This window comes from Pipistrellus hanaki (assembly GCF_964339955.1).
Source record: "Pipistrellus hanaki genome assembly, chromosome: 16".
Lineage (NCBI taxonomy): Eukaryota > Metazoa > Chordata > Mammalia > Chiroptera > Vespertilionidae > Pipistrellus > Pipistrellus hanaki.
The window spans coordinates 38,808,481-38,825,886 of NC_140518.1; the positions used below are offsets into that span (position 1 = coordinate 38,808,481).

Below are 17,406 nucleotides of genomic sequence, written 5' to 3' on the forward strand. Positions count from 1 at the left end.
CAGCTCATCCCTTTCAAAGGTTTCCCTTCCCAAAGGTTTTGCGATCTGAACCACAAAGTTAATGCTCCGCCCCTCCTCCTTCCACATTTTTGGGGGCCAACTTGACCATGCATGGGTTCGTGACTCCTGCCCCCTTAGCCACCGACACCTTCAGGCCTTCTCCTGTGCGGTGACAAAGAAGTCAGAAGTCCTCAACTGCTTCAGGACACCCAACCTGCTGACCCACCATGGTGCTTGCTTTTCATGCCTCCCTCCTTGGACAAAGGAGCTGAGGCCATGCTAGAGTGAGAGGGGTGTGAAGTAGGTGGAGATTCAGCAGGCTCAGCATAGCCCTTCAGTGAAAACGGGCGTGGGGAGAAGAGGGACAGGAACTGCTCTCACAACAACCTTCCTGGAAGCAGGGGGAGGACAGAAAGCCACCTCCTCCCCAAGACCTCCCCTTACCCAACCCCAAACTTTATTCCACAAAGCCCTGGGTTTTATTCTTTTATTTTTTGTTTTTGTATTAAAAAATATTAAGAGACACAATATCAAAAACACAAATGTCATAGGCAGAGGGAACAGCTGAGAACGCCTGGGTCCCACCTGAGGGCAGCACCAAGGACCCCGTGGTCCACCAACCTCCCCCACCTGGAGCAGCTAGAGGTTCGGACCGCTGGCTCCTGCTGGAGCCTCGGCCCTCCTCTCCCATCGGGGGAGAGGCAGGAGAGGACTCCTCCCCCAATAAATAAGTGCAGCCCCAACCCTTGGTTCCCAGGATCAGGGCTCAGCTGGGACATGGAGAGGCCACGTCAGCAGCCTGTCAGCAACCCTGTCCAGGGAGAAAGGACTCAGCAGGGGAGGGAGCTGAGGCTTCTCTGCAGATTCCACCCCTTGTTCCCTAGAGGCCAGAGGCACCCTGGATCCTGGGCTGATGTGATGGGGGTCCAGCCCCCGACAGTGGGAGAAGCTGGGCCAGTTTGCTGCTGGTTGGTCCAGCCACATCTGAGTTCTGAGAGTTGGATGTGGAAGAAGCTTCTCATGCACTCCTGGAGGTGGCCCCCAAATGCAGTTTAGCTGGTGCCATTTTCCGTGGCAGGTAAGGCTGGCCTGGACGAGCTCCCACCTTGTTCCTCCTCCTCCATGGCCTGGTCCTGAGAGCTTGAGATCCGAGCCCCAGCTTGGGCCTGGGCCACATCTCCGCCCTCATCCTCACAACTGCCTCCGCCACCTTCGCCTCCACCCTCTTCCATGGGCTCCAGCCCCAACCCATCCAGTCCTGAGAAGAGGGGGTCTTCAGGGTGGCCGAGGTCCTGGGTGCTACTTCCGCAGTCCACACAGGCCTTGGAGGGAGAGGGGGTGAGTGAGTCAGGCAAGGTTCTCCCACTGATAACCCCCTACCCCAGCTCCGAGCACCTCCCAGAATACACTCCGAGGAAACATAGTCCATAGAGGCATGTGGGCCAAGACTGGAAACTCCACTGTGCCCTGACCCAGGCCCCACCATGGGGCAGTCACAATGGTCAGTAGCATAGAATTGGCCCAGAAAAGATCTACAAAAACACATGTGGTCTAATACTACATAACCCAGCAGCAAACTCAGTAAAATCAAGATTCTTTAGAATAATCCAGCGACAATAAAGGGAATCAGCCCTTAGCCTCTATCCTCTTGACCTGAGTTCAATTCGTTCTCCTCCCTCCTGGCCCAGATTCCTCCTCTCACCATCACGTCGAGGACCCGAGGCAGCTGGCCCTCCCGGACCCAGGAGTGCACGGCGCCCAGCTCCCTCCGCTGGTCCTCCGAGAACCGAGGCTGCTGCTTCTGCATGGCCCGGAGCCGCTGCCGGTCCTGCCTCAGCACGGAGGCCATGTCCCTGAGGGAGGGGGTTCAGAGGTCAAAGCTGGGCGGTGGGGTCAGGGCCCATGAGGCTGGCATTCTTCCGCTACCACAGCTCCCCGCCCACTGCCTCATGCTCCTCCCGAGGCGTTCAGGGCTTCTGAGACCAGGAGAGCTGCCCTCAGCCCGGGAGGAACTAATGAGAGGGCTCCGACAGGCAGGGGACAGGACAGACAGAGAGCCACAGAGGAGAGCCAGCCCCAGAAAAGAAAACCCCGCGTGAGGAGTGAGGGTGGGCCACCTTCTGGGGAGTGAGGGTGGGCCACCTTCTCCACCTCTCGAAAGGATGGCAAGGAGGCCTCAAACTCACCTGGAGGGCACCTGGTAGGTCATCATGACGCGCTGGTCAGCGTTGGCCATGAGCAGCCAGATGGGATCCTGGAGCACGTACTTAATCACCTGGTCCCCCGGCTCAGCCTTGGCCTGGGCAGCCCCAGCCTCCGCTTCCGAAGAGTCGATGCTGCCGAAGTACTTGCTTGTGTGGCTACTCTGACTGCTTCCTATAAAGCAGGGTGACAGGGTGCCAGCCAGTGGAGTCAGCCAGCTGGCACGCCCACCTCCCTCAAGGCCCCATGTCCAGCCCACTGGCCTTAGGAGCCCAAGCCGGGCGTGGCCCAGGCTGCCCACCAACGTGGGGCCTGGACTCAACTCCCCCGTCACGGCTCTACCTCGGAGGCACTGGTGGGGGCACTCACGTGTGATGCTGGCTGAGGTGCTGCCCCCCTCATGGGAGCCTGAACCAGACCCAGAGCCCAAACCGGAGCCCAAGGAGCCTGAGGCGGCAGAGCCTGTGCCCGAGCGAGAGTCTTCTTGCAGCAACAATTCCAGGAGGTCACTGGAGCCCGAAAGTGCGTCCTGATTGGAGGACTCAGTTACCTCCACCTGGTGGGGGAGCCGGGAAAAATTAAGGGATCAACACCTGGGCTTCCCTTCAACTGCTTCCACTTTCCACCGGTTGGGGAGCACACCCAAGCCAAGTGGCCTTTGATCTGATCCAGGATACTGGGAGGGGAATGAGAGAGCAGAGAGCTGGCGAAGAGCAGGGACATGGCGCCGAACCATTTCCAAGGGGCACATGCACGCTCAGAGGTTATTGGGATGTCCACACCGCCTGTCAGACAGACAGGACTGTCCCCCTGCACAGGCAGGCCGCGGGGTTCTGCCTTATTCAGAAACTCAGCTGGGGTCTCCCACCCCCCCGGCCACCTTCTGGAGATGAGGTGCAGGCAGAGGGCAGGAAGCAGTGCAGAGAGGAGGAGGAGCACAGGGAGGAGGGCTGCGTAAGAAGAAGCGGAACCCGTTCTCACCAGTCTGGCCTCTGGCTCGGCGGCCTCCTCACTGGGAGGCAGGGGCCCAGCACAGCTCCCAGGGCCCCCTGCGGCAGCCCCCTCCTCTGCACGGAGGGGCTCCTCCAGCTGCAGCAGGTTTAGCTGGAGCGGGGAGCTGCACCGCGAGTTGAAGAGTGGAGAGTCTGGGCGGCGGGGAGGGCTGGGGGCCGGCGGGGGCAAGGACGGGGAAGGGGAGTGGGACATAGGGGTAGGGGGACCCTCGGCAGGAGTCTGAGGGACCCCATAGGGATAGCTGGAGGGGGTAGGGAACAGATAGTTAGGTAGCACCAAGGCTACAACTGGGGTCATCAGGGGGGCAGGGAAAGCTGCAGGGGACACAGAGGCGGGGGCCGAGGAAAGAGGCTGGGGACCCTCTCGGGGGGAGAATACTGGGAGGGGGTAGGGCTGTACCACAGCTGGGAAGGGAGTGGCGGCTGGAGGGGGGGGCCAAGGGGCGGAGGGGGGGACGGGTGAGGGGTGGGAGACACAGCAGGGGGCTTCCCCCCGAGGGGGCTGGTGGGGCCGTGAGCGCTTGGCTTTGGCCCGGCAGTGGTGTCGGCGGCCGGGGGGCGTGCGGCCGTGGCGGCAGCCTGTGGGGAGAGACCGGGGTGAGGGAGGGCCTCCGTGTGGGCTTGGCGCCCCGCACTCACTGCCCTGCCATTCTAACGCGGGAGAGGGCGGGCGACAGCCCTAGTGTAGCTTCTCAGCCTGCTAGAGGGGACTGGGGAGTGGGAGCCTCCAGGCAAGAATCACAGGAGGCAGGACAGGGGGTTTATTGAGAAAGGAGCGGGGAGGGAAGGTTACATGAGGGCTGAGGGGTTGAGCTGGGTGTGCAGGAGAGGCACTGGCCGATGGGGAGAGCAGGGTGGTCCATAAACGAATGGGTGGGAGGCTTCAGTCCATGCATCAAGCTCCCTCAGGCGCTGCCAGTGTTGGCGCTCCTTCTGCCAGTCAAAGCCACGCTCTGCCTAGCTCTTGATGTAGCGAAGACATAGGCAGGAAAGCCGATCCTGAGCCCTGTGTCCGCCTACAGGAGGCCTCCCTCAGTCACTGCTGGGCTGCTGTCTGCCTCTTGAAGCCTGACTTTGTATAGATCCCTCTCTTTTTTTAAATATTGTTTACTGCTGAAACTGGTTTGGCTCAGTGGTAGAGCGTCGGTCTGCGGACTGAAAGGTCCCGGGTTCGATTCCGGTCAAGGGCATGTACATTGGTTGTGGGCACATCCCCAGTAGGGGGTGTGCAAGAGGCAGCTGGTCGATGTTTCTCTCTCATTGACGTTTCTAGCTCTCTATCCCTCTCTCCTCCTCTCTGTAAAAAATCAATAAAATATATTTAAAAAAATATATGTTTACTGATTTTAGAAAGAGGAGGAGAGAGAGAGAAACATCGATATGATCGATTGCCTCCTATACACACTCGACTGGGACCAAATCGGCAACCTGGGCATGTGCTCTGATCGGGAATTGAACTGGCAACCCTTCGGTGCACAGGATAACATTCAACCAACTGAGCCACACTGCCAGGCCTGTATACGTCTCTTACTCAGTGACAACTGAGTCTGAGAGGGCACACCTCTGACCTGACGCAGAGCGCCAGCCCCCGTGCTGCCCTCTGGCCGCAGCCTGGCTGCCGGCCCAGTGGGGAGACCCTAACGAAGGGCCGGCCCCAGGCGGGCCCAGGGCCCAGGTGTGGAGGCAGTAGGAGTCTGGGTCTCTGGAGCAGAAACATCTCCCTCAAAGACCCCTCCCCGAAACAGTCCGATCCTAGACTGGCAGAGGGCAGCTCAGAGAGGTGAAGGTTGGCTACCTCGCTCTCCAGGGGCCGAGGGAGCCACGGAGGAGCCGTTGAGTCCACGCAGCCGGCTGAGGTCCCGGAAGCGGTTGAGGAAGGCCTGCTCCTCCTTCTGTGTGTGCAGGCACAGCATGGCCTTGGTCAGGCCCACGGGGCGGTAGGCATCTGGGACCGGGTCAGGGGCTGCTGCGGGGGTGGGGGCCGCGCATGGAGCCAGGCCAGGCGGGTCCTCCATCATGACGATGTCTGAGGAGGGCGAGATGGGGAAAGATCATCAGAATCACCTCAAGAGTTACCACCACACCACACCTCCCCTGTCCGATAGCTTAGCCAACCCCTGGCCTCGGCCCCACGGGCCTGGGCCCTGTGGTACTGCTGGGCCCCTCCCCGCCGGGGACTGGCGCTGGGCCCGCTCCTCTGCACAGCTGTCCCCGGAGGAGAGAGGGCACCTGTCCCCCAGGGCACCCCCCCAGGATGACACCCTCCACCCCTCAGAGGGAAGCCCACCCCTGGCCCTTCTCTCCCACGTTTTCCAGGTCACTGTCCCTCAGGGTTTTCTGAGTCCCTGCCGCCCGACCGCCTGTGGTCAGTGCCGGGGGCTGACCCACCCCATACTTTGTGAACTGACAGGAAGACGGGGGAAGCAGGGTGGGGAAGACAAAGGAGCAAAGGCCGGTGGGATGGAGGCAGGAGCGGCAGCCCCATGCTGAGCCGGAGCCTCTTCTCTCCATCAGGGCAGAGGGGTGGGAAGGCCGGCGGGGAACTGGCTGGGGGGCCACAGGGAGCGGGTACCCCCCTTACTCCAGGCCAAGCCATACCCGACTCCGGGGGCTTCTTGTCTCCCACATGGACGATGGTGGAGCTGAAGCTACACTGACTGGTGACGGACACCACGCTCTCCGCCTTATTGGCCAGGGCGAGCGGGCCCAGGGCGCCTCCCACCACCGGCTCCTTCCGAGGGGGGGCCCCCTCCCCCGACAGCACCGCCGACCGATCTGTGCGGAGAGATGGCACCAGTTACCACCACTTGCCCCACCGTTCAGGAGAGGAGTCCCAGGGAGGAGGGGGAGGAGTGGATGGTAGGGAGGATCTGGAGATTGGGAGGGGGACAGGCAGAGGGGGGAGACACAGGCTAGCAGGCCAGCACGGGGCAGGGGGAGCGGGACAGGCTCTGGTCTTTACCTTTCTTGGTCCCCACAGGGACTGGACCTGTCCTCTGCTTGTCGTCATCAGAGGCCGAGGAGGCGGAGCAGGAGGAGGAGGAGGCACATTTGCGCTTGGTGGTGCCTGGGATGTTGCAGCTGTCCAGGTACCTGGCAACGCACAGGACATGAGGGCAGGGCCTGGAGGGGGCAGGACCAGTGCCAGTGGAAGGAGGTGCAGACCAGCCTTACCTGAGGATGCCGTCCAGGCAGTTGATCTGCTGGTAGGAGCAACTGGAGGCTTCTTTCCGCTCAGCCTCCTCAGGGGCCACAGCGGGCGGGGCTGGGACTAGAGCCGGGTCTGCCTCCAGCCCTGGGTCTGGGGACTGGCAGGAAAGGGTCCTGGCCTTGACTGTGTCTATAGCTGAGCCAACAAGAAAAGAGAAGAAAGCTTCTGGGTTGGGGTGAAGGTCAGAAGACCAGCAGTCTCACTCCTCACCCGCGCCCCCACCCACACCCCCACCCGTACCCCCACCCCCACCTGCACCCCCGCCCCCACCCCCACCCCCACCCCCACCCCCACCCGTACTCCCACCCGCACCCCCACCCCCACCCGCACCGACACCCCCACCCGCACCCCCATCCCCACCCGCTCGCACCCGCACCCGCTCGCACCCACACCCGCACCCGCTCGCACCCACACCCGCACCCGCTCGCACCCGCACCCGCTCCCCCACCCACACCCCCACCCGCACCCACACCCGCACCCACACTGACACCCCTGCCAACTCACCGGGGAAGCGGGGCCGGGGAAGAGGCCGAGCCCGGGACTCGATAAACAGCTGCTGGCCCTGGTGCTTCACCAGATGCACGTCCTTACAGATCTGCTGGAAGGTCACCTGAGGGACAGAGCAGGGCAGTGGGCAGCATTGGGCAGCATTCGCCAGTGGCAGGGGTGCCGGGCACAGTGCACTCCTGTGGGTAAGCAGGGAGGCCATGAGGAGAGCAGGAGAAAGGAGGCGGGTGAGCCTGGGATTGGCAATGCTGATTCCAAAAAGGAAGGGGACTGGGCGGCTAGAGGGGTGCAGTGGGAAAGAGCACTCACCGGGGCAGGAGGCCCAGGCCCCTCGGCGTCACCCCCGTTGCTGTCACTGGACGAGCCAGGGCTGAAGAGGGGGCCTGGGGAAGTCACCGGGCCGACGCCACAGAGCCCCGGGGGGCTGGGGCTGTGCACGGGCTGAGGCAGCGAGAGGAGCAGGTGAGGCGTCCGTACCCTGCAGCCCGCCCCTCCCTCCGCTCCAGGCCTCCTCTCCCAGCTCTCACCTGTAACAGCAGCCGGTGGATCTGCTCAGACAGCTCCTGGATCTCAGGGTCCAGGGAAAGAGCAGGGCTGGGGGCTGGAGGCGTGAACACGTCCTCATTCAGGGGTGCCCTGCGGGAAGAGGAAGGGGGAGTCAAACCCAAACCCTACCCCCTCCCACCGCCCCACCTCCCCGCCCGCTCCGCTCACGCCTCTCACGTGCGGACTTTGTGGCGGCCCAGCACGAAGGCCACCTTGCGGCTCCAGGGGTGCACGAAGCCAGCCCAGCTGGTGTCCATGGTAACGTACTCCCCGTTCCGTGCGCAGAAACGGATGGGAGAGTGGTCAAAGGGCTGGCCGGCCAGCTGCAGGACTGAAGGGAAATGGGGGAGGCTCAGCGGGAAGGAGGGGGCGCTGAGGAAGGCGAAGCCACCCCACTGGAGCCTCGGGAGAGCCAGGCCCCGGACGGCACCGCTCAGAAGCCTGGAGGCGGCCGGGGAGGAGGAGCAGGGTGCGGACTCACTCTTCTTGTGGATGGCCAGCATGAGGGGCCGGTCCTCAGGATGCAGGAACATGAGCACTGGGGCCCCCAGGAGGTCCTGGGGGAGGTAGCCCAGCAGAGGGGCAGCCCTGAAACGGGAGGAGGCATCAGTCTGGCCATGGCCTCAGCCCCGGCCGCCCACTCTTCCTCAGGTCCTGACCTCACCTTTCGTCCACATCCTGGAAGAGGCAGCTGGGCGTGTGCCGTGTGGTGAAGATCCTCTTGTCCGGCGGTATCCGGGGAGCTGAGCACAGAAAACGTGGCCACTGGGTCTCATCCAAAATGGTCCAGGACCTCAGCCCTCCATGCCGCCTGGGGCCAGGCTGGCTGCCACCCTCCCCAGCTCTGCCCTGGGCCTCTGGCCTACCAAGATGGCCGGGACCACGCTGTGGCCATTCCAGTAATGAGCGAGAGCAAGGCGCACTGCTTTGCCCTCTCCTGGTTTGGGCTCTTAGCCAACTCTACCTCTAAAGCAGGCTTCAAAGCCTCATCTTTGTAATACCTTCTCTGTTCCAAAATTCCCCGGGGCTCCTGCCTCCCAGACTCATGTCCTGCTTCACCCCCGAACCAGAGGAGGCACCCTCCTTCCACCCCCCTCCTGGCCTGCCCACCTTCGTAGCCCGAGTGGATCCGCTCTGCAGTGAGCAGGCAGCACGGCTGGGCGGGAGCCCCTTCGGAGACCCGGACTTTGGTCACATATGGGGTCAGGCGGAATGGCTGGTACCGCGGCCCTGGGTCCCTGTCGGGACCTCCTCTGGAAGGGAGAAAACAGGCGTTAGTGACTCTCAGGGAAAGGCCGCCCACCCTCCGCCTGGAGGTCAGGGTCCACACAGCGAAGGAGGAATGTGTGTGGGAGGTGGAGGGGTCTGCTCCCGCCTACCTGATACGGCAAAAGACAGACTTCTCCTGGGCAAAGTCCTTGGCGCCTGAACCTGGGAGAGACCGGGAGAGGGTGAGCACAGGCCCCCAGGCCCCTCCGGGCTGGGAGGAACCCAGCAGGGAAAAGCCTGGGCCTCCGGTTCCTCACAGAATGAGCTTCCGGCAGCGGCTCACCCGTCCCCCACGCCCCTGGGGACCTCACCTGCCGAAGCCCCCGCGCCCCAGGTGGGCAGGCGAGCCGGGGCCGTGGAGCCATAGAAGACGCCCACGTCCTGGGGAGCCAGCAGCTCGGAGAAACGGGCGCCCCGGAACACGTCCTGCTTGCAGTGCAGCAGGATACCTGCCTGCTCCGAAATGTAGACGATTCGGCCTGTCAGGAAGGAGACGGCCACGGAGAAGGTATCCTGGGCAGCAGAGGGAAGACAGAGCGGACTCAGAGGCCGTGGGGGCGGGGAGGAGGGTGAGTGAGGACGGAGAGGCGGGGCGGCCGCTGACCTGGTTGCGAAGCGTGTACTCGGACGTGATGTGCTCCAGCTCCTCCAGAGTGTAGGTGGACATGTCCATGGCGCACGCCTCCCCTTCCTCCAGGCTCCACTGCTGGTAGTACTCCTGGTTGGCTACAGGGTGAGGGCAGTGGGACACTCAGCGAGATGGCTCCCCCACAGTAGCCCGGGACCCGGCCGCTGTCCTCCCAGGGAGCACCACTCACCCTGCACCTGCTTGACACAGGCCAGCGCGTACTGCAGCGTGGCCAGCGTCCCGGAGCGGCCCTTGCCGCGGCGCTCTGGCGGCAGCCGGAGCTTCAGCTCCCGCAGCGCTGTCATGAGTTCCTTCTGGGTCCTGGCGCGGGCTGACTGTTCGCTGCTGCAAGGCCCAGAGGGAGGGAAGGGGCACAGGCGTGAGCCTCAAAGCACGGCCCAGGCCCCGGGCCTCTTCCCCAGCCCTGACCCCACACACCTGCAGCCACTGGTAGATGGGTTGTCCTGTTCTGAGCTGGCACTTAGGAGGCTGTAGGCAACGGAACTGCTGGGTGGGGACGGGCTCTGAGAGTTTGTGCTAAGGGAGAAGCAACAGGCCCACGTTGAGCAGAAAGCCGTTCTCCGGGCTCGGCCTGCTCACCAGACCGCCCAGCCCCCGTCACACACGTCCGTACACACCTCTTGCTGCTCTCAGTGGTCTCCAGCAGGGCCGAGTCCTTGCCGTTGCCAGAGGAGGAGCTATGTGAGCTCCGCTGAGATGCACCCCTGGACTCATGCCCGTTGGACTCATTGCCACTTGAGCCATTGCTGTTGGCATCGGTGTCATCAGCCAAGCTGGGGCCAGGGCAAGACCTGTGCTGCGGAGGCCCAGGGGAAGGCGCCCCTCCAGGACAAAAGGATTCTCCGGGCCTGGGGTCCCCTCCCCCATCAGCCCCTTCTAGGGAGCTACTCATGTCTGGGCCATGGGGAGGGCAGGTGGAAAACAGCGATGATGGAGAGGCCACCACGGATGCACAAGGGGGCCAGGAGGCCTGGCTGGGGAGTGAAGGGGGAGACCCAAGTCTCTGAGGATTGAGAAGTTCGGTCACAGGTCAGTACCTGGAGAGGAAGACCAGAAAGGAGGGCTTAGAGAAAGCGGGGCTGTTATCTGGACAGTAGCCGCTACACTCAGATCCTCCCCGCGCCTGCCCCCAGGCTCCTGGGACCCGGGCTTCTAATAGAAGCTAGGGGAGTTCAGTGTCTGGTCCCGGTAGGGGCTGGAGGTGGGTGGGACCTTCCTTTGGCTTTCCCACTGCCCTTGCCAGCGTGGCTGGGTAAGTGGAGCCTGAGCAGTCTACTGACACCACGGCTGTGGGCCAAACTGGCCATCTTCCAGCCCCAAACTCCCCTCTGGCTCCCACTCTGCCCAGGACGCCGAGGCCGCGGGGCGCCCGGCGGGCCCGGCGCCTCCTATATTTAGGTCTCCCGGCTAATTTTATCGGGGGGCGGGGCCCTCTCCGCTGCACATGCGCGGAGACCCGTGCGGCCCCACCACGGCGCTTCCGCCGCCACCGCGGTCACCAGGGAAACCGACGTCAGCCGCTGAGCTCAGCGGTTGCTGGAGGGACCACAGGAGGGTGGGAAGGGCGACCCTCCCCCATTTCCCAGCGGAAGCAGACGACGGACCTACTCCCACACAGGCGCGCAGGCGAGCGTGGCCGGGGTTCGCCCACCTCTACCATCTCCCCGTTCCCTGAGAGGGGTGGCCTGCCGGGACTCCGCGAGCTGGCCCTGCTCCCCGGGGCAACACACAACGGCCACCGGCCACTGCCCTCCGCAAAAAGCCCACAGCCTGGCGCTCGCCTGGATTCCACTCATCCTGGTCAAGATCTCTCAGCCTCACGTTACCTGGCCCCTCCACCCTCACCCAAACCCTCCCCCCCAAACCGAAGCTGGCACCTGCCTCTGTCAGGGACCCAGGAATCCTTTCACCTCAGCCCGCGAATTTTCTGGACACATACCCCACCCCCACCCGAAGCAGACACACTCCGCTCTGAGCACGGGATACACACAGCCAGCGGATATTTCTTCTCCTACTCTCGGTCCAACCACACCCCCAAACCCCGAGCATTTTCTGAGCCAAAGGAAGGCTGTGGCCAACAGCAAGAACTAGCACCGAGAACGGGATGTTCCAGCCCGAAACGGACTGACATCACGGCCGGCGCCGGGCCAGGGGCTGAGGGGGGAGTGCAGGGAGCACAGAAACCCAGAAGGGGTCCGGTACCGCGGCTAAACCGGGGACCCCGAGTGACAAAAAAGGCGGCAGGGGTCATTCCTGCTGAGGGTCGGGCGTGGGACCGGAAGAGCTGGGAGCGGGGGGGGGGGGGGGGGGGGCAAAGCGGAGGTAAGGTAAGGTAAGAGGGTCAGAGTACAGGCAGCCGGTGCAGGGTTGCAAGGAACAACACCTGGGTCCCAGGGGGGCTGAGAGGGTGTGGACATCGGTAAAGGAAGACAGATTATTGGTGTGCTGTCTGAACTCCCGGGCCGGAAGCAGCATAGCAGGCTGTAAGTAGGGGCGATCCGATTGGGAGCTGGTAACCGGCTGCCGGGGGAGGGGGATCATGAAGACGCCTACCTGTCCGCGCGAGCGTCCTCCGGCCCCTGCTGCCGCCGGTGCAGCCGCCGCCGAATGGAAGCTCCGGGCCAGGAGGTGGATTGCATAATGCCAGGCTCTGCCCCTCATTGGCCTCCTGCCGCGGCGCCCGGGCCCCGCCCCCTCTGGCTGGGGCTCTTGTCCTGGCACCTGATTGGCTACTGGCCCCCACTGAGGTCAGGGCTGTGTCACACACGCGGGTGCACGTGGATCTGGGTGCTGGCACAGCCTCTACCCACCAGCCAATGAGCGGGGACGCCTTGTACAATGAATACTGAAAGGAAGGGAGGTAAGCCGCCCCTCTTCCGGGAACATGCCCGGAATACACTAGTATTTAAGAGATGTTCGCTCACTGAACTGATCAGCCCTGCAGGACACTAGGGGTGGGACAAGGGAACGCAGACCCTGGGAGGAGGATCAAGCTGGATGACATGGCTGGTCCCTGAACCAGCCTGACTTGTCCTGGGTTCCCTTTCTCAGCCTTGTCATTATAATAAAGCTGTCTTACCCAACTCCTTCCTCTGACACTTCCAATCCTTACACAGCTAGGAGGAAGGCGATTGAGAATCCAGATATGATGAAGTGTGGTGCTGCTGGTGGCGGATACGCACCATACAAAGGCAGCCAGAGCCAGGGGGAGGTGTGAAGGGAAACAAAGGCAGGTGCTCCTATGGCCAATCAGAGGAAAGGTCTGTAGGCGTAGGCAGCCTATGTGGTGACTAGTGCTTCTCTCCTCAGGATACAGCCACCCACAGTTAGAGCTGCCCCAGAAGTGGAGGGCTAGAAACCCAGGGAAACAAAAGGGATACCTGAGAAAAAAGACCAATTGGGGCCCTAGACAGAAAAGGGTCTGGTGGCAAGGGCTTCAGATCTCCACCGTGAGGAAAAGAGAAAGCCAAGAACATCATCTCTCTATTTCGCTGTATTCCCCAGACCCTAGGACAGAAGCTGACACATGGCAGGTGATAGTAAAAACCATGATTTTGTTGTTAACACTGATAGGGGAGGGGAAAAGGACTCAGCTCCGGAGAGGGACTGAAAATTACAACTTTTTTAAAAGAAGGAGGAGCAAAACACTGAGTCCTAGAAACAGAACAGGGGCTGATTTGGGGAATACAGTAGCAGGGCAGGCCCAGGAGAGCTGCAGGTACAGACTCCTTCCATCCAGGGCTGTAATGAGTAGTTCCTCTCAGGGCTCCCTGAAGGTGCGGGTGGCAAGCCCCTCACCCCCAGCGATGCTGACCCAATCACTCTCCTCGGTGTCACAGGCCCAGGCTTTCCTTAACAATGCTGTTCCCCATTGGGTGCCGGGGGAAGGCTCTGTGGAAAAGCTGGGAGGGAGGATATAAAATAACCTAGAAAAACCAAAGCAAGAAGACACAGCAGCACCTGGGTTTTCAGTCTTCTCTACTTGAATATGTACCCCCAACTCACAAGCTGTGGCCCCATCCCTTGTCTCATTCTCAGACATCTCTTCTGGGGAAACATTTTCCTTCCTCCCAGCGGCGCTCCTCAGGGTAAAGGTGTAATCTCTCCTGACACAAGGCAGCCCTTGCTCTCCCTCCTACACCTCCATATTTATTTTTTGCATAGACAAAGGGTTCAGAGCCTCAGCAGCGCTCACCGGCTCCCACGGCCCCGGTTGTCCTGCCTCCCGGTCCCCACAGTAACAGGCCCTGCTGCCGTCAATGGAGGAGAGGGGGCGGGAGGCAGCGGTGACGTCAAAGCGGAGGAGCGGGGCGGGGCGAGGAGGCCAGGGAATGTGGGGCAGGGCGGCTGGGGAGGCAGTGGTTTGGCCGGCGGCCAGACCCTGAGGGCGGCGGCCAGCGCACTTGGGAACATCGTGTTCTTTTGGCGGGTGGCCCAGGACATGCACCAAGCCCGAGCGCCTCCCACAACCCAACAACAGCCGTCCTGTCCCAAAGCCAGGGATTCCTGGAGAGAGGATTAGAAGGGGTCCCTCCTCCCCCGCTCTTTGCAGACACGCATCGCCCTCCCCTGGGCTTGTCCCTGCAGCTCCTGGCCCTGCCTTCTCCCCTCTCCCAACTGTACACATCTGCTGGCGCAATCCCAGGAAGGCCGGGTTCTGTGAGAGAACACACGCACCTTTGCTCTTGCGAGGCCCCCTTCAGAGCCTGAATCTCTGGTTTCTATGGCACCAAAGAAGGAGGGGCAGGGTGGAGAATGAGTCTAGGATGAGGAAATCAACTGGGAAAGCAAGTGGCTCAGCCTAGGGCCTGGATCCTGGGAGAGGGTTTTGGGCTGGTGCCTGAAGACCAGAACCAGAAGAGGGAAAGGGGGAGGGAGTCACCAAAACTGGCAGAAAAACTCAAGAATGTGAGAACAGTTCCTAACCACAGCATTCACATAAATCTCTCGCCCTGTTGCTGTTTTGTCATCCTATAGGCATATTTTTAGCTAAATAATTTTAAAAACACAACCCAGGCATTTTGTCAAGCACTTTGCATACATTATCTTATTTAATCTTCATAGTAACACTGTGAAATGGGAATTACTATCCAAAGGACCCACTGAAGCTCATAAGTTACTAAACTTTACTAAATAGTCTCATAACAAGTCTCAGGCTCTTAACAAATAGAGCCAGAGTTCAAATGTGACCTGTGAGAATGGCTTGAAATTCTGGCTTTTTAGTTTTCTGAAACCTGTGAGGTTAATCAGCACTGGGGAACCGGAACCTCTCAAACATCCAGCCAATTCTGAGCTTGGTGCCTGGAACACAGACCCCATCCAAACCCCCCTCTCATTTGGGACATTCCGTTTGCATGCTCCACACACTTCAAGTCATCATAGCCCCAGTTTTCACATGTGCGCAAAGTCCTTGAGATCATCCTAGCAGCTACCAGACCCAGTGATTTCCAAGGAACCCCACTTCCTCACTCTTCCACCCTACCCCAGGTCCCTTTACCAAAGGCCTATTGTTTGTACAGTTACCAGAGAACCCTGTTGGTTCCTCTTCATCTCCAGGGCCTGAGGAAGATGTGTGCACAGCTAAACGATACAAAACCACCGTCTCTCTCAGGATCCAACAGTTGCTACCTGATCTTTACTCCCAACGATGGCCCCCAGGCCTAACCCTTCCCTTTACACACAAGACATTCAGAGCCCTGGTGTGACTGGCTCAGGGTCACACAAATCATCACCATGTGCAGCCGTTCCAGTTCCCTATCAGGGCGTCCCAGCAGCCTCAGAAACTCTGCCTCTTTCAAGTGCTTAAGACACATAACAAACAGCAGCCACACACTGGAACGCCCCATCCACTCTCAGGGATCCCAGGGGTCTCAGCACCCTCATGTCGCTGAGGGCTTCCGAGCCCCGCCTCCCAGTCAGTCTGGGGTCCAGGTGCCTTAGAGTGGTGAAGGAATTGATGTCAGTGACTCCCCTGAACCCCCAACTAGTCCCTCTAACGTTGAGTTCTGGTCCCTATTCCCCACAACTATCAGGGCTCCCACCGCTGCGATCATGCATTCGCAGGATCCTCCCCACACTCTCCATTAACATCCCTACTGACAGACAGAACACACCACCCCGGAAAAACTGACCACCGCTCTTCTACCCCCAATCGTGAGTACTCACCGCTTGTCGAGCACGCCGAACCCAATCTCTTCCCAACTAGGACTACAGACACGGGGACTCGCTCCTCCAGGCCCGCCCACCCGCTGGGATGCCACGCCCCTCGAGCTTATTGGCCTAAGGGCGCGGATCCATGCCCAGCGCCTCGTGCCTTTGCCAGGCCTCCGCTCAGCCACCATTGGCACAGCCCGCCGCCATCATCTCCTCATTGGTCAATTTACCAATCCGCAGTGACAAGTCCACATTGGGAGGGGCCGCACCGGCACGCAATGATTGACAGAAAGCCGCTCCCACAACCACTTCCGAAGTTCCTATTGGCTGTGGCAACCAGCAGGTCGGTGACGCACATGCTAGCCCCGCCCCCCACACTTTCTCATAGGCCGAGCGGCCTTGGAGCTGTAGAGGACACGTGCAGGCGGCCTCACGCGGCAACTTGTTTACCCAGAAGCTGGGGATTTTCCTTGACACTCACTACTCAAGGCGGAGTCTGCGCAGGCGCAATGAGTGTGACCTGCACGCAGGCGCACTTGTGTGCGACGGCTTAGATTCGGGCGCTTGGTGCCGAGACCCCGCGAGAGGTCCCAGGGTGAAAAGAGCGCCCCGCCCCGCCCCCAGCCTTGGCCAGGCTCCCAAAAGCTGGAAGGTGTGAGCTCTAGGATGAAGAGGTATTAGATCAGTTCCATGCAAGAGGGTGGTGATGATAGCAGGATCCTAGATTTCCTAGGGACCAGGCTAGGTGCTTCTCACAAACCCAGAGCAGGCCGGCTTACTACCAACTGCTTCACAAATGAGATGGAGATCCAGAAAGATTACATAATCTGCTCGGGTTAGCACACCAGTAAGCAAAGGGGCCAAAATTTGAACCCAGGTCCCTAGCACTATAAAGAAGGCAGGTCCTAGGACCTATGGGAACCCTAAACTTTGAAAATATTCAGTAGATGAAATGGGAAAAAGCCCTGAAGACTAACTGGAATATAATAAACCCTCAATAAATAACCGTGTACCTAATTATAAGAATCACTGCAGCCCCTTAGAACTGCCGAATCAGAATCTCCAGAGAAGGGGCCCAAAAATCTATTATTTGTCTGGCTAGTTTGGCTCACTGGAAACAGCCTATACACTGAAGGGTCCTGAGTTTGATTCCTGTCAATGGTACATGCCTGGGTTGCAGGCTCCATCCCCAGTAGGTGTGCAGGATGTTTCTATTTCTCTCTTCCTCTCTGAAATAAAAAATATGCATTTTTTAAAAAAATCTATCATTTATTTATTTATTATTAATCCTTACCAGAGGGTATTTTTTCCATTGCTCTACCTAGAGTGGGAGGAAGGCAGAGGGAGAAACATCAATGTGATACACACAGACTGGTGGGGGATCTTACCCATGCTGGGGAATCAAACCCAGGAACCTTTGGTGTGCAGGCCAACCCTCTAACCACTGAACAACAGGGCATAAAAAATATTTTTAAAAGCATTCTTAAAAAAATAAAAAATAATTTTTAAAAAAGCACTCCTGGTAGTTCTTGGGAGCCAACAAGTTTGGGAAACACTAGGTTGCCCGCAGCCCAAAGAAGTCAGCCCCCACAAGCTTTTCTAGCATTCTCCACCCATTGTAAGGCACTTGGGGACAAGAATGTTAGGGTGCCACATTAGGGAGTAGAGTCCAGTGTAGAACAGAGTGCAGGGGCAATAGGCCATCTCTAGCCAGCTCCACACCACCTTCAGCTGGGTCTCCGTAGGCTGATTTGTTTGTTGAGAGAAATCAATTTGTCGTTCCACTTATTTATGCATTCATTGGTTGCTTCTTATTATGTGCCCTGACCAGGAATCAAACCCGCAACCTTATATTG

The 17,406-nt window shown here is 60.1% G+C and overlaps 1 protein-coding gene across 3 annotated transcripts; it reads right to left on the reverse strand.

The window, feature by feature from the left end:
* Nucleotides 1-473: 473 nt before the first annotated feature.
* On the reverse strand, nt 474-15,656 carry PER1 (period circadian regulator 1). Of its 3 annotated transcripts, none has more exons than XM_084863099.1 (22): nt 15,563-15,656; nt 10,015-10,434; nt 9,815-9,913; nt 9,567-9,721; nt 9,353-9,474; nt 9,060-9,261; nt 8,859-8,910; nt 8,590-8,732; nt 8,144-8,222; nt 7,961-8,067; nt 7,657-7,810; nt 7,461-7,569; nt 7,243-7,374; nt 6,931-7,036; nt 6,390-6,561; nt 6,178-6,308; nt 5,011-5,241; nt 3,184-3,794; nt 2,572-2,758; nt 2,187-2,376; nt 1,703-1,853; nt 474-1,322 (listed from the first exon to the last, which is right to left on the reverse strand). In XM_084863099.1, exons 2-22 carry the CDS (start codon nt 10,287-10,289, stop codon nt 1,053-1,055), a joined length of 3,678 nt encoding a protein of 1,225 aa, XP_084719225.1. In that variant the 5' UTR covers nt 10,290-10,434; nt 15,563-15,656; the 3' UTR covers nt 474-1,052. The 3 variants fall into 3 exon arrangements, with proteins under 3 accessions (XP_084719225.1, XP_084719224.1, XP_084719226.1); XM_084863098.1 differs by lacking the exon at nt 15,563-15,656 and adding an exon at nt 5,814-5,990 and having other exon boundaries at nt 10,015-10,427; XM_084863100.1 differs by lacking the exons at nt 474-1,322; nt 1,703-1,853; nt 15,563-15,656 and adding exons at nt 1,983-2,117; nt 5,814-5,990 and having other exon boundaries at nt 2,152-2,376; nt 10,015-10,427.
* Nucleotides 15,657-17,406: the final 1,750 nt, after the last annotated feature.

Bases quoted from the DNA above. Each gene is read 5' to 3' on its own strand.
- PER1 (XM_084863098.1), bottom strand. From the start codon at position 10,289: ATGAGTAGCTCCCTAGAAGGGGCTGATGGGGGAGGGGACCCCAGGCCC. The intron at 3,795-5,010 runs GTAGCCAACCTT...CTCTCCCCACAG, and splicing joins CTCGGCCCCTGGAGAGCGAG to GCTGCCGCCACGGCCGCACG. The intron at 2,377-2,571 runs GTGAGTGCCCCC...CCTGCTTTATAG, and splicing joins CACCTCAGCCAGCATCACAC to GAAGCAGTCAGAGTAGCCAC.